This window comes from Oryzias latipes, chromosome 2 (assembly GCF_002234675.1).
Source record: "Oryzias latipes chromosome 2, ASM223467v1".
Taxonomy (NCBI): Eukaryota; Metazoa; Chordata; class Actinopteri; order Beloniformes; family Adrianichthyidae; genus Oryzias; species Oryzias latipes.
Window position 1 is genome coordinate 15,388,967 of NC_019860.2, and position 25,590 is coordinate 15,414,556.

The 25,590-nt window shown below is 42.8% G+C and overlaps 1 protein-coding gene, 1 long non-coding RNA gene and 2 other non-coding genes across 4 annotated transcripts; 2 read left to right on the forward strand and 2 right to left on the reverse strand.

The window, feature by feature from the left end:
- Positions 1 to 553: 553 nt before the first annotated feature.
- trnad-guc lies at positions 554 to 625 on the reverse strand. The gene has a single exon. It is a non-coding gene; the product is annotated as a tRNA-Asp (tRNA).
- Positions 626 to 1,339: 714 nt separating this feature from the next.
- Positions 1,340 to 1,412, forward strand: trnam-cau. The gene has a single exon. It is a non-coding gene; the product is annotated as a tRNA-Met (tRNA).
- A 4,496-nt stretch (positions 1,413 to 5,908) lies between these two features.
- Positions 5,909 to 25,590, forward strand: LOC101161038 (TSC22 domain family protein 1). The gene is made up of 3 exons (XM_011484089.3): positions 5,909 to 8,597; positions 22,669 to 22,720; positions 24,068 to 25,590. Exons 1-3 carry the CDS (start codon positions 6,604 to 6,606, stop codon positions 24,329 to 24,331), a joined length of 2,310 nt encoding a protein of 769 aa, XP_011482391.1. The 5' UTR covers positions 5,909 to 6,603; the 3' UTR covers positions 24,332 to 25,590.
- On the reverse strand, positions 9,936 to 23,733 carry LOC110016333. Its single transcript, XR_002291604.2, has 2 exons — positions 22,938 to 23,733; positions 9,936 to 14,085 (listed from the first exon to the last, which is right to left on the reverse strand). It is a non-coding gene; the product is annotated as an uncharacterized LOC110016333 (long non-coding RNA).

Genomic DNA, 25,590 nt, shown 5'->3' on the forward strand with positions numbered 1-25,590 from the left:
GTCTGTCTAGTTTGTGCTCTCCTGTGAGAAGACATCAGACACCAACTGAAGAAATTGGTTTTGGGAACAGCAGACCATGTGTTGGTGAACTACTGCAGAAAAAGGTTGCTGGTATTGAGTTGGTGAGTGACTCTTGATGAGAAGTTTGGGGACAAAAAAAAACCACTTTTGAGTTTGATTGTTATGTTCGTTCAGGGACCTTTAAAGTAGCACAGACGCCGCCCTGCTGGAAAAGATGAAGTGCAGAACAGCCAAACATGGCTTCTCTGAGATCCTGGTCTATGTGTGCTAAGGCTGACTCGGCTTAGATGACAGAACCTTAATAATCTAACCCTAACTTACTACAAAAAGCGTATTTCATCTTTTTTGCATATGTGTATCATATGCATTTCGATTTTTAAACTTCTTTTTTTTTTCCTGTTGTCAAAAAAATCTGAAGTTTTTGCTTTGTACACATGCCTAATGTAGTGAATGTATTGTGTATTACTTTATAATAGCAAAAAACCCTTACAATTGTTGATCAACAAATAAAGAGAGGAGGAAAAGGTGGAAACTCCCCGTCGGGGAATCGAACCCCGGTCTCCCGCGTGACAGGCGGGGATACTTACCACTATACTAACGAGGAGCTGCTACATGTTTGCACTCTTTTCCACCCCCTTTATCACTACGTAAATGTCTTTGCTTACTGTGGTCCATTTGTTTGGTTGAAGGATCGGACATGGTCTCACACACACCAATTGACCTTAAACGATTAATGGACTGAGTGGACCCCCCTCCCCCAATCCATTCCAAATAGGAAGTACCCTTTGGCTGTTGTTTGCAATGTTTTCGGCATAAATATCACTTCATATATTGCAACCAATTTACAATTTCAGTTTGTGTGGAAAAAATATGCATCTTTTAGCACATTTTAGCACATGGTCAGGACTATTCAGCCTGAGAAACTTTTTAGAGTTGAGGGATTTTTCCTTCACTTCCACATGCCAATCGACCTAAATAGCACTCCTTTGTTTTTAACCTGAAGGTACTGAGACTCACTGGGTCCACATCCTTTGCCGCAGTCTTTGTGATCCTGAGGAGGAAGAAGGCATATTGTATAAGATATCGAGGAAATGTGCAGCTGAAGCATCACAATACGTGTTTGGATCCCCACCAGAGGAACATCTTGGAGGTGAAGGTTAGCATTCCCAAGCCTGTATGTAAATAAAAGAAAAAGAGCTGCAAAATGGTATGTGTAGGTCTGGTAATCAGACCTACATATGTCAAAATAATGTAAATATTTAATAGCTTCAGATTGAGTAGGGGTAAATACGTGGTTGGGACGGCAGAGTTTCTCAGTGCCTCGTTGGCGCAGTAGGCAGCGCGTCAGTCTCATAATCTGAAGGTCGTGAGTTCGAGCCTCACACGGGGCATAGCTTTTACTTTTTCCCATTTGTCAGTTTTGATTTTATTTTGAGTAATTATATTTGTTAGAAAAATTCAGCTGTTGGATTAATTAAATTTCCCTAGAGTACATTTGAACAATGTCAGAGAATAAGCAGGAAATTAGCTAAAAGTTTAAAAACACGGGCTAATTACAACAACAGCAGATCTGGGATTACTGGAGCACATTGATTTCACATTTAAGAATGTAGGTCAACCCTTAATAATAAGCAAGCTAAATATTGAAGTGAAAAAAGAAAACAAAAATAGAGTCACGGTCTCATAATCTGAAGGTCGTGAGTTCGAGTCTCACACAGGGCATAGCCTGTTTTTTCATTTGACAGGTTTTTTTTAAGGTAATTATATTTGTTGCAAAAGTTTAGCTGTTGGATTAATGAGATGTCCCTTTGATTAAATTTTAAGTGTCAAAGGATAAAGGTGAAATTTTCTTAAGTTAAAAAATAAAGGCTAATTACAACAGCAGATCTGGGATTACTGGAGTCAATTAATTTTACAAAAAACAATGTTTATTAACGCTTAATGATTAACAAGCTTATTATTGTAGTGAAAAAAAGAAAACAAAATTTACGGCAAGGTTTCAGTCTAATAATCTTGAAGGTCGTGAGTTCAAGTCCCACACAGCACATTGGTTTTACTTATAAAGTTTTTATTTCCCACTTTTAGGAACCAAATTTTCCAGACTATGAGTCGCAACAGCAACTTCAAAAAGCATAACAAAGAAGAAAAATATAAGGATTCGCACTTTTGGGAGAAAAGTTTGATTCTTCTGAACAAATCCTCTAAGACTGACATGATGCTGCACTCACACCATGGCATTGAACACGATTCACGCATCAAATTTGTGTCCACTGTCTTAAAATTACACTTTAAAACCTTAATTCTATGTTGTAAAAATGGTTCATTGAACATTTTGGGGTTTCTACAGCAAAATTGTTGACAGATTTTCCTTTTTTTTGAATGATTTTATGTGTAGCGTGTAAATTCAACATTGAAAAATGACAAAATAAAGTTATGTCACATTGGTGAGGTCGAAGTGGTTAAAATGATACCAGGCAAGGGAGCAAGTAGTCTATCAAATTGAAAGTAAAGAGGTAAATTTTAAAGTAGACAAAAATTGATATTCAGCCCTTTGGTTCCAAAGGGTTAAGATCTAATTGGGAAAAAGTTCAAAATACAGGCTAAAAATGATTTTTTATATAAAAAGAACATCACTGTCTTACACTGAGTTTAGTCCTCATTTTCATGAAAATATTCTTCATTTTATCTAATTGGATTTGTTCTATATCTAGAACAATAATTAATTAATAATTAATATTAACAATAATAATGACAGCCCAATAATTATAGCGATAAAATTTGAAATAAATTAGCAAAATCAAGTTTCTGCACTGCTAAGCAGCCTTTGGATGTTCAATAGAATGCTTAAGGGAAAGAAAATAAAGAGAACACCTAATCAGATCGATGTTACTCCAAGTCATTCCCACTTCTGTGTACTTAATTTGTCTAATTAGGAAGCAACACTGACTGACGATCAATATCACAAGTTTTTGTGCAGTTGGAATAGACAACAGGTCCACAACCCACACAAGTGGTAAGTAGTGCAGCTCATCCAGGAAGGCATATCAATGCGAGCTGTGGCAAGAAGGTTTGCTGTGTCTGTCAGGTTAGCATGGAGGCGCTACCAGGAGGCAGGCCGGTACATCAGGAGATGTGGAGGAGGCCGTAGGAGGGCAACAACCCTGCATCAGGACTTCTACTTCCTCCTTTGTGCAACCTCCTTTCTGCTAGACGAAGGTATTGATGAAATGGACCAGCTCAACCTGAATGGATGGACTGAGAAATCACGTCTCAGTCCATCCACCAACGCCAGGTTGCACCACAGACTGTCCAGGAGTTTTTGAGTATGACCTCCAATGGCCAATAAATGTAATTTCCATTAATAATTTCTGTGTGGTTGTGTTGTCAGAATTTGCAACTAAGTAAAGAATAAAGCTTTAATAAAAGTTTCATTTGTTCAGGTATAGGATGTTTTTGTACTGACATGTCTGCAAAATGTCAGTTTACAGATATAAGTAACAATTATACATATGTTGCATGTTTGTTTTTAATTTTTTTAATTTTACTGTAAACATTTATGGCCCTGACCTGGGGTCAGATGGGTCGACAATGACAACAATGCAACACTAGAACATTTCCCGCAGCTGTTATCCAACAACCAACACAAGAACTGAAGACAAAAACAACACTGACCATGCCAAAAGGAAGACGGGCCGTAAAAGGTCCTTCCTCCTTTTCATGGTGGCCAAAGGGAAAAGTTATAGGAACAGATTGTAAGAACGTGTGTGTACATATGGGAAAACACTCAAATGTGTTTGAACAGCATTAATCCCATTTAGTAAAATAAGATATATTTAAATGAAGTTTTTCTTTGACAGAGTTGGTCCTTCTAAAGGCTCCATCAAAGGATGTCATTTACATACCATTGTAACCTGACCTTGATGTATTCGACATTACAAACGTGAAATGTTGAAGAGAGAACCGATGGGTACTGCTGTAAATGCACAATGAAACCGTTTAGAATGTGTTGGTTTTTTCTCATGATCAACCCGCACGGATTAATTTCACATGTTACTGCTACCTTAACGCATATGGAAGCATTTCTGTCGCATAGATAAAAATAACAGTCGATGCCGGAAATGCTTTTCCGTTTTCAAAATGAAGCTGCGTTTGTTGAATCAAAAATAAAATGATAAAGAAAATGGTATTTGGCATTTCATTTTCAAAAGGTTCTCTGGTAAATACGTAGGACAGTTTAATTAGAAATATCTAATTTGACAATCAAAATGGATTAACAGAAATGCTTTTTCATTTTCAGAATTTAACTTCATCAAACAGACTTAAAAAAAAAAAGTAAATCCGCTAAAATGCTTTTTCATTCTCCACTTCAACACCGCTCATTCTGTGACATAATTGAAGCGATTGACATCAGTGCTCAGCTGTTCAGGGAGGCTGCAGCTGTCTCCAAACAGCTGTTTGGCTGATTGATTTTTCCTTTCATTTGTGAGTCAACAAACGCAGCTTAATTTTGAAAATGAAAAAAAAATCACAATTTTAATCATGAGACAGAAACGCTTCCATACACGCATTGTGTTTGTTGATGTGTTGCTACGTTTACACATACTGAGGAGGTGATGTAGTATCATTTTACTGTCTGCTGAGACATTTGACAAATAAGAAATTAGTACTCACTGCATTGTTGACAATAAAAAACCTTTAAAGAAAAATTGAGTTCCTAGTGCCATCTGGTGGTTGAGCTTAAACCTGCAGACAGCTCAGATTTCTTGTTCAGTATTTTTTTATAGATTTATTGAATAAAACAATTTTTTTTTTAAGTGAAACAAGTTTTATTCAAAGTCTTTTATACTGCAGATCATTTATAAATTGGAGACTAGAACACTTTAATGGTATCATCACTCGTCCAGATTATTTGGCATGATTTTTTCTTCCACTTTTGTGAATTGCTGTAAAGTTTCAGACACAGCTGAGGGGGAATGCATGTCCTCATGAATCCTTGCCATAGTTAAATTGTCTTTCTTTCATTATGAAAACTTTTACAAATAAATGGGTAGACATAATTGGTAAAATGGGACAAAATAAGTTGTAGTCACAATGTGAAATCACAAGGTAAAAAATAAAGAAAATTGCTACACTTTTTCAATAACATTTGGAATGAATTACTCATCTTCAATATTTTCCATATTTTTATTTAAAGATTGTTTATTCTAGGACTAATCTTTATATATATATATATATTTAATACATCAATATTACTTTAGCACTTCATTTTTTGGGGGTTAATTTTATGATAGTAAATTATGCATTGTAAAAACGAGAGACAATATTGTTGCACTGTTGTGTGTACTCAAGAGATGGTAGCATCTGGAAAGATACATTTTAGAAATGCAAGAATACTAAACATTGAATACAGTATGGCTACAAATAAACAAAAAAGAAAGGATACTAAAAGTAGGTTAGAAAAAAATCGATCTGCGTTGTTTACTTAGTCTGTTTATAGCAGCAGCTTCCAAACAGGGGGGTTCCCAGAAAAATCAAACACACAACCCAGAGCTTCGTGTTGCGTTCAATTTGTGGTCATTTATTGGAAAGAATATAGTTATTTTCGACAAAACAAGGTTTTGTATTAATCCTTTACTATAGTGAGTACAGTAACGAATATATAATTTAGTTACATAATCCATGTTACCTGAATAGGCGATAAAACAAATCCGTCTTTTTCTACAGCGATACAAAATGTTTATAAATCGAGTGTATGACATGCAAAATCGTCTAAACCCCAATTTGTTAGGGGGTCATGAACGCACCACAGATCAAGGGGGAAAAAAAAGGAAAAAGACCAACTGGGCGGGCATGCGCATGCGCACTCTCAGTGTTTGCATTCCTCCCTCCCTCCTGGGAAACTGACGTCCCGTTAGTGCCGCGGCTGCTCACCGGCAGTGATACAGCAATACGCGGCCGCGCTTCACCATGGAATTAACGAGCACTCTTTCCCAGCCCAAACACAAACATTATTCGGACGCTACAGTCTTTTCTCCTTAGGTGACGTGTTTTGTTTTTGTCGCCGTGGGTTCTTTGTATCGACAGTACTGTTTCTGGAGGTTCGTCGTTCAGAAGAGGAATTGTTGCGACGGCTGGTTTCCTGCGACATAGACAGAGAGGTCAGCAAAGAGGCTTTAACAGATTTTTTTTAATTGCACCAAAATAATGAAGGAGGTTTGTCATTTATTTTTTGTTTACTGTCAGCTATAACCAAAGAAAGAGCTAAAGTTCTGCGTTATAGTCGCTTCTGCCGACCTAGCTAAAAACCTAGCTACATTTTTGCAGTCTGGTTATTTAATTTCGCGACATTAAACATAGTTGTATCAGCTTTCCGGTCATGAATTAATATTGTCGTCGTGAAGTGGAGTGCCACCTGTAAGCTCGTGTTCAGACTCAAAGCGTTGTCTTTTCTGTTGTTTTTTTTTTTTCGTTTAAAAAGGACATAAATCATATGACTTGCCAGCTGACCCAGCTAACTAGCCTCTAAGTTAGCTGGTTGCAGATAATCGTTTGCAGCTTTGTCATCTTGAAAACCCGACCGAGATGCACCACCAGGACTTATCTGGGGAGTCGTCGGGCTCAGGGAGCCGCAAAACGTCGTTCCACTTCAGAAGGGGAAGCAGCGGCGCGCCCGCCTCTCCTGCGGCAGCCGCTGGAGGTGGAGGGACCCCGGCTGAGGACAGCCCAGCTCAGGCCGGATCGTCCTCTCCGGCTCTCCATCACCAGAGTCAAGGACCTGGGACCCAGATGAAGAAGAAGAGCGGCTTCCAGATTACAAGCGTCACCTCAGCACAGATCAGCGTGAGCGGGAACAACAGTTTGGCCGATGACACCGAAAGCTATGATGACATGGACGAGTCCCACACCGAGGACCTGTCCTCATCTGACTTGCTGGATGTGTCCGTGTCAAAGGCCACAGACAAAGGCGTGCCGGAGAGAAGTTCCTCGGATGAGACCTTGAACAGTCTCCATGGGGTTGACACGCCAGGGCTTGTGTCACCCAACGAGCCTCTTCAGCCTCACAGCATCCTTCAGGGGGCTCAGCATCACTCATCTTTGGTGAACGGTGCGGTGCACCACCCGTATTATCCTCAAACCAGCCACCACCAGCGCTCCGACAGCTTAGGTGGAGCCGAACCATCATTGCCAACTCTGCCAGTTCAACCGCTTGCTAGCTCCAGCCCATCTTTGCTTTCTAAAGCTGGGCCCAGCCCGACCCAGAGGCCGGTGGCATTGGATAACTCCAAAGTCGTGGCAGGTCAACAACTAACCCCTCTCGTTGGGACTTTTGCTGAAACGAACATAAAAGGGGGTGTGTGCATTCCAGGTTCATCTGCCGGCCCTGCTGCCCCCTCGACACTTTCAGGTTTGGAACCCGGGCAACCGGCTTCGTCTGCTGCTGCTGCCGCTCCGGGCCCTGCCCACGGCACTCAGACGCAGCACATCCACACGCAGACGGCCACCGGCTCCCGCTTTCGGGTGGTCAAGCTGGACACAAACTCGGAGCCGATTCGGAAAGGAAGATGGACGTGCACGGAATATTACGAGAAGGAGATTCCTCATGCGGCGCCATCTGAGGGACCAAAAGCGGCAGAGACTGCTGCCGAGCCCGAAGTGGGGAATGCTGGGATAAGCCCGGCGATTCCTGCCGTCCAGCCGCTCCACAATCTGCAGCCCTATCAGCCTCAGGGTCAGGACTTCACCAGCCCACAAGCCATGCAGAGCCCCCCGCAGGCTCCCCAAACGGCTCCTTTGAGTTATATTTCACCCCAGGAGGTTGTTGGGAGCGTTCACCTCCAGAAACCAGTTTCTATTGCTGCTGTTCCTGCAGCTGCACCAAAGACAGATGGGAGTCTGACTCCTTTGCTAATACCCCAGCAGTTCCCCTACGCTGTTGATCCACAGCAGGTTCAACCCCAGGGAGGGTACCCCCCACCTCAGCTGCATGCCGGTGGGGTAGTGGCACCAGGAAATATCAGGCAGCCGGACTTTATCCAGCCAACCGCTCCTTTCCAGACACAAGTGCAGCCTCCACTTCCGCATTCAACGGCGGGAATCCCCGTAACCCCAGGGGTGGCGGTCCCGCCTCAGCAGCCAGTGAGCATCACGCAGCAGCTGTCACTTCACGGTCAACCACCCCAACCGGCTCCGGCGGCATTCGCTGCTGGTCAACTGCAACCACAAATCCGCCCCCCGTCTGCCGGTGCAGTCCCCGTAGCCCCGTCCCACGGGAGCCCCTACATGACTGCCCTGCAAGCTGACCTCAAACCCCTCCTGGCATCAGGGGTGAGCATTCCCCATGTGCCTGCAGGAGGGAGCTCTGTCAAAAGCTCTCAGCTGGAGGATGCCCAGAGGCTGCTCCTCCAGCACCAGGGCCTGCTGGGCCTGCCCAGGCTGGGCGCGGTGGTGGCCGCCGTCGGAGATGGGGCCGCAGAGGGGGTTGGATCTCTGGCCCACATGGGGATGTCGGCGGAGGCCAGCGCCTTCATGGTTGCTGCAGGCCTCCGGAGCCAGCATGCCGAGGGAGAGGATGACAGGTGAGAAGGAATATCCTTTTCGTCCTATAGATAGAAGGAATTGAAGAAAAACATGCAACAAAACTTCATTTTTGTTGTCTGTTATTTGTTCTTGTGTCGATTTCTCTGTCGCGTCAAAAACACTCGATATCTGACTTTGAAACAAACTGCTTAGTCATTGAGAGGGCCTGTGAGTCAGCAGATAGTCTCTTCTTCTGACCTCTAGCCATTGGCGGCGTGTTTTGTTTCTCTCATCCTTATCAGACTTTTTTTTTTTTGTTGGGGGGGGTTAGTTAATAAGCAAACTCAAAATCAGTGTTTTAGAAGTAGGCGAGCTAAAAATGGAACTGGGTCGATTCCTGGTAGACAAAAAAAACCCCAAAACTTTCCATGACTTTGCAAGTTTGTACAGGATCACAAGTTGTGTTGCATAAATCAAAATGGAGCGCGCTCCTTTGTTATTGACGAGGAGAAACGTCGATCTTTATTTAGTTCTTGGCTGCTAATGCAGCTCGCTGCTACAACTGTCAACAGAGACAAAAGTCTTCGTCTTCAGTCGGCAGCGCTGCGTCTGATTGGTGCCATAACTCACGGGGGTCCTCTTGGTGCCGACAGCGCAGGGCTGTGTCTGCAGTGCGTCCCTGTCTGTCGACATCCAGTGTGTCAGCCCGGTTCGCAGCCATGAATCAGCGTCTGTCCTGCAGCGAGCGTCTCCCATGTCACTGTTGCGATCTGTCTGTCATTCCTGCTCTCTTCCGTTGGATTCAGAATGTTCCGCATCATCCCTGAATCTTCTGATAATACCTCTGACCCCCGCGCTCTGCTATTTTATCAATAACTGAAGAAAAAACAAAACAAAAGGTAGTTTAAAAAATAACCGGTGTGTTTGTTATATATGCATTAGATCTAGGGTGCATGGTGGCGCAGTGGTTAGCGCTCTTGCCTCACAGCAAGAAGGCCCCCGGCTGGGGGACCTGAAACAGAACATCAATGGGGGGCCTTTCTGTGTGGAGTTAGCATGTTCTCCCCGTGCATGCGTAGGTTCTCTCTGGGATCTCCGGCTTCCTCCCACCGTCCAAAAACATGCTTCATCGGTCAATTAGCAACTCTAAATTGAGCATAGGTGTGAATGGGTGTGTGATTGTGACCCTGCGACAGACCTGCGACCTGTCCAGGGTGTCCCCCGCCTTCGCCCACGGCAACCCCGTGACGCCGAAAGGGAACAAATGGAAGAAGATGAATGAATGATTAGATCTAGGGCCAAAAAAGATTAGGAACTGATCGTAACTTAGAAAAGCTATTGAGCTAAAAAAAAAAAAATCTGTTTTATAAGGGAATTTTTAAAAGCAATGAAACGGCTTTTTTTTTAGTTTTATTATAAAAATGATAGCAAATATTCTACTTTTCGGTTTAACATTTATTGTGGTCCACTATTTTACTAATAACTGAAACAAAAAGCAGTGAAGTAAAAGTCCATCGTGTTTTATTATAGATTAGATCTGGCTATAACAAAAAGAAATTGGAATTGATTGTTACTCAAAAAACCAATTAAAAAGAAAAACGGCCTTTCTTATCACAAAAGTTGCATCAAAAACTGCACTTTTGTTCAGTTCAAAATAACTGGTTTTGTGGTTTTTTTTCATCCAAACAAAACTAGTTTTAGAATAGAACAGAATCATGACATTTTTTTCACAGCTCCATAAAAAACAGCAGCAAATTGTAAATTAAACGGATTTGTAAACCTATAATCAAAGTCAATGAGGTTTAACATGTTTACATTGATATGGAGCCTAATGAAGGCAATGATTTACAATGATGGAGAACGCTGCAGGTTTTATGTGTGAGAAGTTTTTTCTATATAAAAATAGGTTTTTTGCTTTCTGTTGTTTCGTTTTTGGACGGCAAACGGACTAAAAGTTAATGTCATACAACAATAAAGGACATGTTTATTATACGTAGGTTGAGAATATTCCTAGACACTTTAGTAACTCATTAAATAAATGCAAAAATAATTATGAAATTTACAAAGGGGTTGTCACAGCTGGTTTTATACATAACCAATAAGTTTTAAGAATGAGAATACCAGTAATATCAAATTAAATTTGCCCTTACAGGGGCAATAAATCAAATCCATTTGTGCCAAATTTGGTCAAATTTGAATTTGTTGAATTCTTAATTGGTAGATGAAGTTTTCCATCCTGAATATTTCTAAGACAAAATACCAAATCAATCATCCAAAGTTTTCCTTGCCACCAAGAGCGACTGCGCTTATTTGATCTCAGTCTTACGAGACGTTTTTACGTCCCAGAAGTTATTAAAAAATTGTTTTTGTTTTGTTTTTTCTATTTGACTGCATGCATTTTAAAATATATTTCTTTTTCCTCATTTACAACAAGCACGTTAAGTGGAAGTTAAGGAAGAATCAGTTCTCATAAGCTGCTTCTTTGATTGGAAATACTGAATTGTCGGGAGTCAAACATTTTTCTTGGACTTCTGACAGAAAAGACTTCGATACTTGAATGTATTTTGCCTTTTTTTTTAATAGATCAAAGCAACAAAACAATAAAAAAGAAGGCAATATTCGGATAGTTTTTGCCTATAAAATCCGTAATCAGAACCTCAATTTATGCCTGAACTCTGCGTTTGTTTCAGCCTTTCTGCCTTTTTTTTGCAGCTGCAGACGAAGGAATCTGTCTTAAACAGGTTCTTATACCTTCCAGGCTTATGATCTTAACCTGCAGATTTTCTCAACCCCTCGTTTGATTTTTGGATGAAAGCCACCTTTGACTGTCCTTTCGTTGAGAGAAAAGCGCTGCAGAGAAAAATCACTTTTTCCTTTTTGTTCTGTTTATTTGCAGACAGACAGACGTTTTAGTCATTGAAATGTAGGTTGTATATTCTTAATACCGTGTTAATAGTCTTTCTGTGTGCAAGATAAAACGCTTTAGAAGAGTATTTTGCAACTATAAACCTTCTGGCCCATTAATGGGATCAGTTCTCTCTGACTTCATCCTCTGGAGCTGGAAAACACAGTCGGCTCATTGTTTGCCCATAAACTGCTCTAACAACGTTCCTCCTAAAACCAGACCAGCAGTTGCGCTTTTCTTTCTTTCTTTGGCGTCTTGTGACCTGCTTTTCTTCCTTTTTTTTTTTTTGTGTGTCAAATTGAATCCCAACAGGTTGGCAGCGCTTTAGTCCGTCCACATCGGACAAACGTTGCGGTTTGGACACAAAGCGAAACGTTAATGAATGAGTCAGGCAGGTAGTTTGTAAGGAATCAGGTCGTTTTATTTATTTTTTAATGCCAAACAAAAGCAAGTCTGGATGCACAAACTATTGCAATGTCTTGTGCGTGATCACACAAATGTGCCGTTTACCAGTAATGCTTTGCTGGCGCTGATTGATTTATACATCTATACTTTCTTCTGTTATTAGTGTTACAAAACTTTTGTTTGTTCAGTTGTTTTTTAATCTAGTGCTTTGTCAAACCCTTTTTTTAATTTATTCCTATACTAATCAATAAAAAAACCCAATTTATTTGCTGGGTTGGATCTTTATTTTTCCTAAAAACTAATATGATTTCAAAAGAAATAACTTCTTACTAATCCAGATCCTAAAAGAAATCATAAAAATTAAAAGTAATTTTTCGACCTGATGCAATTTATAATTCTTTAAATGAATATGTATTCGTTTTGTAACATGTTTTGAAATGTAATGAATAATATCTGAGTTTTATGAAGTCTTTTTATTGGTTGACTAAATCCAAATCTAAACCGCCCACGAGTGAAATATTTTCTTTTCAAACTGGTTTCTTGTTTTTTAATCATGCTCTCATTATTAGCTTGTCATTTTTAGGGTGGTGTCTCCTACCTGTCAAGCATAATAAATCACCTCGAACAGATTTCTGCCTCAGCAGACACGCTGCCTCTAGGTCAGGTATTGATTTGTCCACAAGGGGGCAGCAGAGGGCCACGAAACCTCCAAGCTAAAATAACTGTTGTTTATGTAACTCTTAAAAATGCTTTGCAGGCGAGTGTGGAAGTGTCCTTTATGCACGGAATGACTGCATCTATAGATAATAAAAGAGCTTTAAATTTAATTTAGTAATTTGAATGAAATATAGGCTTTTATATGGTATCAATGCATGAATATTTTTTCCTCCTTTTTTTTTAGTTTTGCATTGCAATATGTAACATGATGACACTCTATTCCATGTGCATTTGTAGATTGGTTTAAGAAGCAACATTTGTGGATTATTCTGCTACTAGGGAGTGTGGGTTTGCCCTGTGTCACATTGACTTGCCTTGTGCTCCTTCGCAGCGCTGCAGGATCCTGCAGAGAGGCCGGTGTAATGCATGTGCATGCATTCAGAACATTTATGACTGCAGCTGCCGGGTGGGGGGCGGGCTTTACAGCGTGGGAAATACTTTGTGCTTACAGTCAGGGAGTTGCTTCCATCTTTCAGCCTGAGGGAAGACATTGTTTTTCATGCCTTAAGTGGTTTTGTCCGGTTTACCCTGCTGGCAGCGCTCAGGTTTTTTGAACTACTGAGGAAATCTTGGTTAGGTTCCACTGAGTAATCTGCTCACCAGCGAGTCGTCTGGTCTGATCAGAGGTTGAACACACACAGAAATACAAAAGTCATCCTCCATGGAACAAAAAAGATAGGTGGTCCTGCTGAAAAAAGTGGAAATAGTCCACTTTTCAAAAGTCAAAAGCCACTTTAGATAGGTTACAAGATCAGCCTTAATGTTCACTGTTGAGAGTAAACTCACTCAGATCTTCCTAAAATGTTTTCAAAAAGTTCCCCTTTATTAGCTTGCTTGTGAAAAGACACATTCTTGTTTTTCCCCGCTGTTGTAGCACAGCAGTAAACAGGCATCTCGACAAACCCAACGTGGCGTCCAACTTTGCGTACGCAACAAGCTAGCTTAGCGACTCTAGCCTGTATAACTCATTGTGACGTGGATAAGTGAGGAAGGGCTCCTTCCAGGAAGAGTCCGCGCTGCCAGATCTGCCCCCAGGCTAAACCCTTTCAATTTAAACGCACAGAATGCAAGTCCATCTTTGCCGGATGTTTGTTTGTTTTTGTGGGCGAAACGATGCCGACGTCGACTCTAGGATGATGTCATTAAGTGGGCGGCACCCACAAGGAGGGAAAGGCGGTGGCTTAGAGATCGAGTCGTCTTACCTCCAGGTTGGAAACTGAACCACGAGAAAAACTTATAAAAATCATTTTTAGTGTGCCAAAGGTAGTATATTATCATATATATGGATTTAGTTGATTATAAAAGGGTTAAGAGCATGATATGGGCGGCGGAAAGGCAGATTCCACTTAAGTTGCGCTGTTGTTGTTGCCTTCTTGGCTGGTCATAGATAAACCCCAGTCTCTCTGAAAATCAAGCGATGTAGCCTTTTTCAGGTCCAGTAAGGTCATTCCAGGGCTAAAGATTAGGCACAGTGCCTGTCAATCAAAAGGTCACGCCCCTCTTTAAGAGCAATTTTGATCCTGTAAAAAAGAAAAAAAAGTGATTAGGTTCACTAACAAGTAGAGCTTCCGTGGAACAAACTGGTAAAGTGACCTGACTCCAGTTAGTTGTGCTGTCAAACAGGAAGTGCAGACGTGCCCATTGGTAGCAATGACAGAATCTACTTTACTGGTAATCCTTTGAATAGTTAAGTCAACTGTAAGATAAAAGTGAAAGTATATAGTTGTTGAACTGAGTTTAAAGACCCACTCAAAAGAAAATGATGTTAATGGTGTTTTTAACGCGCTCTTGTGACATTTTTTCCTGATCATAGGGGGCATATTTAAAGAAAATTAAGATTAAGAGTGAATGACGTTTGAAAAAGATCTTAGTTCTTACGTAGAATATACACTGGGCGGGCTACAAGCTTCCTGCTCCGCTCCATTCTGATGCATCCACTTGCAGACGACTAGATCCACAAACGTCTTTGTTTTCCTTGTCTGGACGTCTGGATAGCGCCTATATTGCTCGCCGTCTTTGTTGCACAGGTTGGTGGTGTAAGCAGCTGTCAGCTACCGAGAGTGCGCAAACCGAGAGCTCTCAGTTATGGGTGACGGGAAAGGGGGGGCAGGGTTGCTCTGCACCAACAGTCCTGCCCACAACTCTGAGGCGAATTTTTAATGAACTCCTGCCGCTCTGCAGAAACTTTGTCGTAGAAAGCGACATAGGTTTTTGGATTTTGGCAGAAAAAACGGCATAGTTTTTATTCAAAGAGCACTGGAAAGGCTTTGAAAATGGATCAAAAGTCTTCCTGTGTTTCTTATACTTGCACCCACTCCCCTCTAAGAGAAATCCCAGCCTTCCCAGCAAAGACTAAAGATAAGTGGTCTTTGTACGGCCAGTTGTGCGATTCTTGACCTTCTCCCACTGTTCAAACACAATCGGCGCCCCACGTGAAGCTGCGCTCCGCACACAGCCTCAAGCAGAGTTTCTTCAGCGCCGCTGTGAGGATACTCGCCACGGACGCACTCAGCTTTTCCGCCTGGTATTTTGATCGCCAGAGAGCTTCAAATAAAGCGCCGCAGGCCAACAGTTGTGTCATATTTAGTCACACAAGACGATTGTGGGTGACCTTTGCCGTGGCTTCTCAAAGTCAGAATAATAATGAATGCTGTTCGGCGGGGAATGAGGCGTCCGTCTTTTTTTGACGGAGATGCTGGCGCTCCTTCACTCCGTCTCCTCCGTGTTTCCTGCCTCATATGCCACAGAGGCTGGTTATGTAAGGCGTTGCGTGCATGGCAGAGCCGTCCACTCACGCTCCACAGAGCTTCAGCTATGGGCGTCTGCAATATTCCATGACCTGTTTTGAGTTTTGAGGCGTTCTTCCTCTAAATTTGCTTGTCTGAAAGAAAGAGGGGGGGGATCATCCTCAACTATGCAGAAGGTCATTTCTGCCTATTTTTGGAGATGTGTTTTTTAAATGTCTGCTTGTGTGTCATTTAGAAGATGATGTTTACAGAATCTTGGCAGAGGCCTTATACGTTGAGAAGCAAAAAAAAAAAAAAAAAAAAACTCCTTTCCTTTGCTCGTGTGTTTGTGTGTAATCCGCCTTGATCCTTCGCCGGCCCGAGTCAGAAGCTTCCCAAACCGGATCCCGCCAGTTTTCCCAAGCAGCGCCAGACCCACACAAGTACATCAGCTGACACAAGAACACACAAACGGACTCATTCCAGCACACGGCATGAGAAGAGGCGATGCGTACAGAGATGAACAAATCACAGCCTGCACATGGATGGATGGATGGAGGACAGAAAAAGATGGTTTACGGCGAATTCGACAAAGATTTCTCTAGATCTCACCAATCATATCTTCCATTCTCCAATGAACTCTCATTAGTCAAAGCCAACCAAGGTGTTTAGAGAATAGATCCGACATCAAAGTCTCGTTTTATGACGTCTTTTTGTTTCATACATTCAGCATTTTGGAAAATGAAAAGCTGGCATTACTGAGGTAGAAAGCCTAGAATCCAAACAAAAATAAGTAAGCGGATCAATTTGTCTAATTTTTAAAGGAAAAACATCCTTAAGGTAACTATAGAAATTAGGGTTGGGCGATGTCCCTTAAATTGGCAGTTGACGATGTTTGCTGTCAACCATCGGGATGGACGATGATATCGTCGTGTGTGTGTGCGTGTGAGGGGGGGGACTATTTTTAATTTTTCGGTCTTATATAATTGCTATTGGTTATTTTACTTTATTTATTTTATTTGCCAACTAATAACACATCCGAGAAGATCCAGTATAAACTGAGGGAAGTGACTTTAACAAAAAAAGTATCAAACAAAATAGAAAGTAGTAGTCCGCTCCCGCACTTCACTAGTGAAGTGGACCGGTGGAGCGCGGACTTACAGTTTTGTGTTTGAGGGGGGAGGGGGGGGGTGCTTTGTTACATGAGCGGTATGTGTGGGAGATTTAGGACTGCGATCCGTCCCGCAGCTCTAGGGGAACGAGCTACCGAACTCAGAACGGGGTCTAAAAGTGTGTGTCTGAGCAGAGCTCGGACCGTCAACACACACAGTGACTTTGTGGCGGTGTGTGAGCTTTAAAGCAGAAATGTCGCTCAGTCCTTAGAAACTGTTCAAACAATCACGTGGATTTGTGTTTCGGGTCGTGTCCCGACTAAATAAAGGCTGATGTTATTCTTAACATGTTTACGTGCAGCCAGGATGCAGATTGCAGCGCCACCCAAAGCTAATGTTGTTAGCCCGGGTTAGCATACTGCTAATCCTGGCTTCTTTCCGGCTCCGTTCTTCAACAGACACAAAGCACTGACCACACGGATTAAAATTTAAATGATGAGCGAACAGGCGCTTCATAATAATCGTATCATTAATAAAAGCACATTTAGAAGATCATCTTGTATATTACCGAGCTGACATATCTATGGATGTAGCCGCTCGGCGGAACTCATGATTTATTTTGACCGAAAGTGTGCCCCATCACGATGGACGATGGTATCGTCCATCGGCACAACCCTAGTAGAAATCGTTCTAGAGGTTGCTTAAAGACAGACTCTGAGGAAAATGCTGTTTTTAATATATTTTTGTAGCATTTTTTTTTTGGATGATGGAGGACATACAGTGAGGTCAATAAGTATTTGATCACCCTGTGATTTAGCAAGTTCTCCCACTAAGAAAACATGGAGGGGTCTAGAATTTTCATCATAGGTGCATTTCCACAGGGAGAGACAGAATCTGAAGAAACATTCAGAAATCACGTTGTACGATTTTTTTTAAACAATTTATTTGTATATTACTGTGACAAATAAGTATTTGATCATTTGATTATCAGATAGATTTCCGACCAGCAAAGACCTGCTGTTCTGCTTTTAAATAGTCCAACTCCACTCTGCTCATGATTCTAAATTAGTGGCACCTGTTTGAGGCCGTTAGCTTGCATAAAGCCACCTGTGCACCCCACAATCACTCAGAAGTCCAACTACCAACATGGGCAAAACCAAAGAGCTGTCAAAAGACACAAGAGACAAAATTGTAGACCTTCACAAAGCTGGAAGTGGCTACGGGGGAATTGCCCAGTAGCTTGGTGAGTAAAGAACAACTGTTGGAGCAATTATCAGAAAATGGAAGAGGCTAATGATGACTGTCAATGTCCCTCGGTCTGGGGCCCCTCGCAAGATCTATGATGCTAAGGAAGGTGAAGAATCAGCCCAGGACTACACGGGAGGAGCTGGTCAATGACCTGATAAGAGCTGGGACCACCGTTTCCAAGGCTACTATAAGTAATGCATTAACACGTCATGGTTTAAAATCATGTATCGCACGGATGGTTCCCCAGCTGAAGTCAGCCCATGTCAAGGCCCGTCTGAAGTTTGCCAATGACCATCTTGATGATCCAGAGGAGTCATGGGAGAAAGTCTTGTGGTCAGATGAGACCAAAATAGAACTTTTTGGTCTTAACTCCATTCGGCGTGTTAGGAGGAGGAAGAAGGAGGAGCATCATCCCAAGAACACCATACCTACAGTGAAGCACGGGGGTGGAAGCATCATGCTCTGCACAGGGGACAGGACGACTGCACTGTATTAAGGAGAGGATGAACAGGGCTCTGTATTGTGAGATATTGGGCAAAAACCTCCTAACTTCACTCAGGGCGTTGAGGATGGGTCGTGGCTGGGTCTTTCAGCATGACAATGACCCGAAGCACACAGCCAAGAAAACCAAGGAGTGGCACCGTAAGAAGCATATCAAGGTTCTGGAGTGGCCTAGCCAGTCTCCAGACCTAAATCCAATAGAGAATCTTTGGAGGGAGCTGAAACTCCATGTTGCTCAGCGACAGCCCCGAACCCTGACAGATCTAGAGAAGATCTGTATGGAGGATTGGGCCAAAATCCCTGCTGCAGTGTGTAGAAACCTTGTGAAGAACTACAGGAACCTTTTGACCTCTGTAATGGTTAACAAAGGCTTCTGTACCAAATATTAAAGTTGATTGACTCAAGTGATCAAATACTTATGTCACAGTAATATACAAATAAATTGTGTTTAAAAATCGTACAACGTGATTTCTGAATGTTTCTTCAGATTCTGTCTCTCACTGTGGAAATGCACCTCTGATGAAAATTCTAGACCCCTCCATGTTTTCTAAGTGAGAGAACTTGCTAAATCCCAAAGTGATCAAATACATATTGACCTCACTGTACATACAGAAGATTAAGCTTCAAATGCATTTCTGAGGATTTCTTTGTGCAGATTGTTGTGAATCAGGAGCAGACGAAGAAACGCAGCTGGGAAATTAGGATATTTGTGACATAGAAAAAGTACTGGGCGGAGCCACAAGCTCCCGGCTCCACTATATTTCAGTGTGAGGTTGCGGGTTTGAGGGGCTGTCAGCTAGCGGCAGAGCCTGTAAACCGAGAGCTCTCAGCGATGAAAAGGGGGCGGTCCCACAACTCTGGGAAGAATTTCCGATGAACAACTTCGCTCTGACGAAACTCTGTTCTTGAGAAGGACCCAGGTTTTTGGATTTTGGCAACAACGGCGTAATTGTAATTAAAAGACGACTGAGAACGCTTTAAATAAAGTTTAAAAGATGGTTTAAGTGGGTCTTTAAACAGGTTAGCTTACCGGGATCTACGTTTCAAGTAGCGTTTGGGACCTCTGTGCTATATTTAAGGACTAGAACCCCAAATTTAAGGTTTAAATGCAGCTTTTTACTGTCTCTGTTGTTTTGAGTTGAAACTTTATCGTTTTTAATGCCATCTGGTCTTTTCTTGCCGTTGGCTGCTTCCTCTCTGTTGCTCTTTTGGGTGTGGCGAATACAAACTCTGCCTTCATCCAGACGGCTGCAAGAGTCCACATTTTTTTGAGGGAGGAAGATGATGGATTATAAAGTCCTTCTTTTGTTTTGCTGTAGCGTTATTTTCTCATGTAAAGATTCAGGTCAACCCTTCGTACGGAGAGAAGTTCTAATTGGCAGAACGAAAGCCGCTCGGTGGGAAAAAAAAACAAACTCTCAAACGTCGCAGGGCTGATTCCGTCTGACGACTTTCGAGTCCTTTGTTTTAACGGGGTGGGCCCGCGCAAAACCCGCTAGAGCGAAGTGTTCGGACGTTTCCGATGCTTTTAGGAGATGGTTTGAGCGCGGCGTGGACGAAATTGGTCCCAGCAGTTGCTCATTATCAGCCAACGCTCGAGTGCTCTCATCTATGACCGCCCGCTGTTTTAGAGGCTAATGAAACCCGATTCACCGAGCGTCTTGGTGGGCTCCCTTTTGGAGCAAGTTTTGGCTCGTCGCCCCCCTCCCATTTTTGCTGGCTGCTGGTAATTTTCGCTCCACATGAGCTCTTTATCTAATCTGCCATCCTGTTTGGATCTCCTTTGTTTAGACTGTGGGGTGAGAGGACGTTTTTTTTTTAGTGACGTTCAGAGAACCTTTGGGGTTGTTTCAGAAGAGGAGGTGTTTGCGTATTTATCCTTGAGTGGAGGTGGCAGGAGCACGCCGATGGGGTGTGTGGTCAACCGTGGCTCACCCCATTGGACGAATCCCCTCTAATCCCCGCTCCGAGTTTACATAACAACAGAAGGGAAGGTGACGTGATTCTCCGCGCGGTGACATCACCGCCAGCCCTCCTATGTCTCCTCTCCGCGCGCCCAATCCTCTCACAATCTATATGTGATTCCGGCTTAGGAAGGAGGCAGCCAGGACAGGCTTAACGCACAAGCGCACTCCTTCTGTACACACTCCCCGTCACACTCCGTCCCGGGCTCCTTTGTTGCCCATGAAGCCCCATCATTTTGCAAAGCTGGGGCCAAAGGGCGCCACGGAGTTTGTTTTGGAGAGTTTTTTCTTTTTGGTCTATGGTGGTAGTGATTGTGTGTTTGTAGCCTGAACTGTGTCAATGAGAGACAGAGGGCTGGAAGGGGCAACAGCACGGGCCCAGGACAACATGGCCCTAAAGCTGTTCTTCTGGGAGCTGGAGGAGCATCTGAAGAGGTAACCGTGGTAACTGTGCTGTCGTCACGTTCGGTGGGAGTCAAAGGACTTTGTTGTTGTTTTCGTTTTTAATGTTGTGGCATTATTATGTTGGCAAGAACGGACCTGTTGTTGGAGCAAAAGCGTGCAGAAATACTTCAAAATTCCAGATCGGCACGTCTCCTGCCCACAAGAGAACATGATGTTCTGGGTTTGCACATGTATGCATGTTTCATTGAACAGTTTGAAAGCCTTTAGAACGTTAAAAAAAACTCAATCTCTCCTGCTATTAGCTGCACCCCCCCCCCTCCCTCAAATTCCACTACCCCTCACAGACCCCAGTGTCATAAAAACCAACAGTTTTCCTATCAATAAAAGCAATCCTTAGCTTGTGCACTGTTTGGAAGCAAGCACAACATTTACCGAAAGAGGCGGTCAAAACAATATTTCAATTCAAGTTGGTCAAAGCTACGCCAACTCAAGTCTGGGATTAAGATGAAGCAGGTTAAATATATAAGTACACCTCTGACGGAAGGGATAAGTCAAGTGTTTACAGTACAATAAGGGGATCAGAGCGGTTCCTGAATGTTCTCCTGTGGGACGTCCCGTCAGAAAACACGTCTGATTGTGTGGATGAAAGTTTGAGTTTCTACCCCCCCCCCCCCCTTTTTTTTATCTCTACGCCAGCTGTGTAAACAAAGCACACTTCCTTTGCTTTTGTGTGTTTGTCCAAACAGTTTCATGGCAACGTCGGTCCACACCTTCACACACTCTGTGGGATTCTGTTTGCACGAGGGATGCATCGATTCCCTTTTTACCACGATTTGGTTCAAACCTCCATTTGAAGATGACGAAAACAACAACAAATGTCGAAAAAGTATTTGTCGAACTTGCTAATAAGTGATTAACAATAAAGAGAAAGCCTTCAGTTGGCTTATTCTAAGGCTGGTGTAATGTAATAAACCAATAAATACTAAATCCTTTTTTAAATGTATTACCATTGTCTGACCCTTTAAATATACTGGCACACAGTCGGAATGTAACAAACCACTTTCCCCACCATTCAGATTAATGGTGGCATCCCTAATTTGTCATTGTTTTTATGATCAACAAGTGTGTCACTAATTAAACCAGATTATTGGAGCTCTAGAAGAAAACCGGGATGAATATATGTAGACTTAGAACATCCAGATAATTGCAAACAAGTGTAATAATTTATTATCAAAACACCTTTTTGCCTTTTATTGCTATTTTCTAAATTAATTGTGGCCTTTAAAACGTCAATCAGATTATTTGACCTTAAAGTTGACTGTTTTTTAATTGTTTGCACTACTAATTATGACCGATAGGGGGAGACATTGTTTTTTCTAAATATTTATGATCACCTGGCTGCTGCATAACAAAACACACTTGATGGATGGACGTTTAGGACAACAAAACACTTTTTATTTTTATTTTAAAAGAAACTAAATTTCGGCTTGAAGAAGTGGAAGTAGCTCCCTCTGTATTTCTAGCAAACACATTTACCCAGAATTACCTTCCAGGTAGTGGGGACACATGCAAATAAACAAGCCCGCTCTCGTCCAATCAGCGTCGCCCCAGAATTAATCCACCCCATAAATTATGCTAATGAGCCCCCCATTTCCAGCCAATCAGAGCGCGGCTCCCTTTGGCACGAGCGAGGCAGCCGATGTGTTGGAGCCGCAGCCCGCCGCTCTCGTCTTTTGTGTGCAGGCGGTCCTCCAGATGAGCGGAGCGGCACCGCGCAGCTCCACAATGCGCCATTTTTCTACTTTTCTACCAGTTTGTACTGCCAGCGAGCCGCCGTCGGGGGTTTTCATGGGCGGGGTAGCATGAATTCCCGGTGTTGCACTGCTGTGGCGATGGACCTTGGCGTTTGTCAACTGAGGAATTTCTCCATATCGTTTCTGTCCTCGGTGCTCGCGAAGGAGTGCGCGTCTGTCAGGGTCGATAATAGGTAACCACGGTTTTTTTCACGCAAATATTGCGGCGCATTTCTTCTGAATTGATGCTTAAAAGTGAAGCATATATATAGCAAAGCCGCAATGTTGCATCAGCCATTCTCCCCCAAAATCCTTTGTAAAAATTGTTTTTTTTTCTCCTCTTCTGTTTTGCAGCTCTTCAGGCATTGGTGTGGTTGCCATTGACAACAAGATTGAACAAGCGATGGTAAGCGCTCGCGCTCGTTTTGGACCTGTTTGTAAATACACGCTCATGTATTTGCTGCTGCCTCCAGTGTTATGTAACCACAACACTGACGAGAGGCGGCCCCCTCCTTTATAGTAAAAAAAAAACCTTTTACTTCCTGTTTTCTTTTTATATTTGAGCCTTTTTTCAAATATTATTTTATATGATTTAACAGGAGCTTCTTGGCGCTGTCCTGTACCTTGATGTGAGACAGGCGAAAGGTTCTCACGCCAGCCTCCTTTTTGGGTTCTCATGCTCCGGTCGATGCGTGTTGCTAGGCAAGCGGCAGCCTCCCCTCGCGCAGTATAAATAACTCGGCCGCTGATTGGCCCCTCCCACTCCGGCGCAGGAACATTTTGTTCCCTGGATGGGCCTGGAGAGAGGAGGAGTTCCCCCCCTCCTCCATCCCCGAATGGGCTGACCCTGCTACTGCATCATCGCGAGAATCATCTGGAAAGCCTGTTTTTATAGAAATAGACATGAGAGTAGGACAAAAGACTGCGTTATATTAGCAATGTTTTTATTTGGATTGATAAAGAATTTTCATTTTTCTCTAGTTTTAATGCTCCAAAGTCTAGATTATGTTTTTCATTTTGTTTGCTCTCCCCTCAATCTATTCTGTTTAATTTACTAGTTTGTCCCCGAAACCACAATAAAAGTATTGGATCAAGATTTATTTCAGAAAGCAATTCTCATCTTCTTTTATGAGGAGATACAACAGTTGCCCCCCAAAAAAATCATACTTAAAGACCCACTCAGATTAAAATGTTTTTTTTTCTTACATGTTCTTGTAGCATTTTTTATGAGAATGGCAGACATATATAAAGAAAATTAAGCTTTAAATAGCATTTCTGCTGATTTCTTTATTCGAATCATTGTGAATCAGGAAAAAACCCAGTTTGAAAAAGATCGTATTTGTGACTTAGAGAACACGCTGGGCGGGACACGAGCTCCAAATCTGATCCATCTTCTTGTTGACGCCTAGATCCGTACCTTTGTTTTCCTCGTCCGAGCTGCGTTGTACGGCTGGATAGTTTCGATATGGCTCACCATTGTTGTTGCACCGCTAGCGTTAAGTTTGGGATCCTGTAAACGGAGATCTCTCAGCAGGAGGAAAATGGAAGGAAGGGGGTTGCTCCACACCAATTCCTAACAAACTGCAGCCGATCTGCAGAAATTGTCCTAGAAGACGACCGATTCGGGCTAAAAACGGAGTAACAGACCTCTGGGAACGCTTTGACGATAGATCGGAGAGGATTTGTAAAGTCTGATTGAGGTTGTGCGGCACTTTTTAACCCCTTGCTGACTGTGTGGTCCTTCTGTCCTCAGGACCTGGTGAAGAGCCATCTGATGTACGCCGTGCGCGAGGAGGTGGAGGTCCTCAAGGAGCAGATCAAGGAGCTGATCGAGCGCAACACTCAGCTGGAGCAGGAGAACAACCTCCTGAAAACCCTGGCCAGCCCGGAGCAGATGGCTCAGTTCCAGGCGCAGGTACAAACCGACGGCTCTCCGAGCAGCGCCGGCCAGCCGCCAGTCCCCCCGGGAAACTCGCAGGTCCTCCCGTCCACACAGAACTCTGGCACATCGGCGTAACGCGAAAGCTGTACACTGGAAAAGCCCACTAAGAGTAGGAGTTGACTCGAACATCAGCAAGACCGACTATGCCGACATCAGGAGGAGCACTAACCAGAAAGAACCTTTTGTTTTGTTGCACATTTAATTTAACTGACGGAAATGGAGTTGCACCTGTGTGAATGTGTACATGAGTGAGTGAGTGTGTGTGTGTCCGTCTTCATTTCGTCTGCAACTTCTGCTACCTGCTTCAGACAATCCTCGTTGTCATGCTGGTTGTAGTCTCTCGGCGAGGGGCAAGACGGAGCGATCAGAGAGGTTCGCCGTTTCCCTTCCCTTGTCCAATGAGTTTCTCGTGGAGAACGCCCCCTCCCCACCTTTCTCTTCTGTTTGTCCCTTTGCACTTCTTTTGCAAGCGACGTCGAAAGACTTTTAACGGACGAATCGGGAGCTCCGCGTCCTCACTGCACACGTCCCCATCACGGCTCCACATCCCCGTCCTTGGATCAGCCACAGCTTCCTAGTTGTTTTCATGGATGGATCATTCGTACAGGGATTTATTGTTATTCTGAAACGCAGTAGCAGCTGGAGCAAAGTTTGCTGTTATTGTTTTAAATAATGTCCAAAATGACCTGATAAAGGAAATGCGAATTTCTCGGACATGACTGTTTGTAGGTAGTATGTTTTGTACAGATGAAAAGTTTTCATTTTTAACTCTGCCAAGTGCCTGGTTTCTAACCATAGATACATATATGAAGCTTCTTTTTTATTTGTGTTATCCGTTTGTGTATATAAAAATATATATATCTATGGTTTTGCCAGGTTTTGACCTACTCGTAGTGTCATAACTCAAGGGGGGGGGCAACAGAAGAGGACCTTTTTACCTCAACACTAAGATGCTGTCTCTCCTGCAGTGACTCACAATTTTGTACTGTATTCCAACAATCCTTTGCCGTCGCTTCAGACTCACTTGCTCAAATGATCTGGACTCTTTATATTTTGGGATGTGTGTAGCTTTTTTTAATTTTTATTTTAAGTATATGACAGTGGAGTTTTATTTTTGTTTTGGTTTTTTGTGTCTGTTTTTGTACAGCCAAGTGTGTGAATTGCTCGTAGTGCAACCGGAGCTCTGAACACAAAAAAAAGAGACTGTTGGTATAAAGAAAGGAAAATGCCCTGCGTCAGGTTTCCTGTGCATGTTCCTTCAGCCCATCACAAATGTGACGTTTCAAATTGCACTAGACAGTTGCACCTCAAATAAAAAAGTGGAGAAAAAAAAA

Coding starts and splice junctions, on each gene's coding strand:
- LOC101161038 (XM_011484089.3), top strand. CDS start 6,604: ATGCACCACCAGGACTTATCTGGGGAGTCGTCGGGCTCAGGGAGCCGC. Junction 8,598..22,668: donor GCCGAGGGAGAGGATGACAG/GTGAGAAGGAAT, acceptor TCTGTTTTGCAG/CTCTTCAGGCATTGGTGTGG. Junction 22,721..24,067: donor ACAAGATTGAACAAGCGATG/GTAAGCGCTCGC, acceptor TTCTGTCCTCAG/GACCTGGTGAAGAGCCATCT.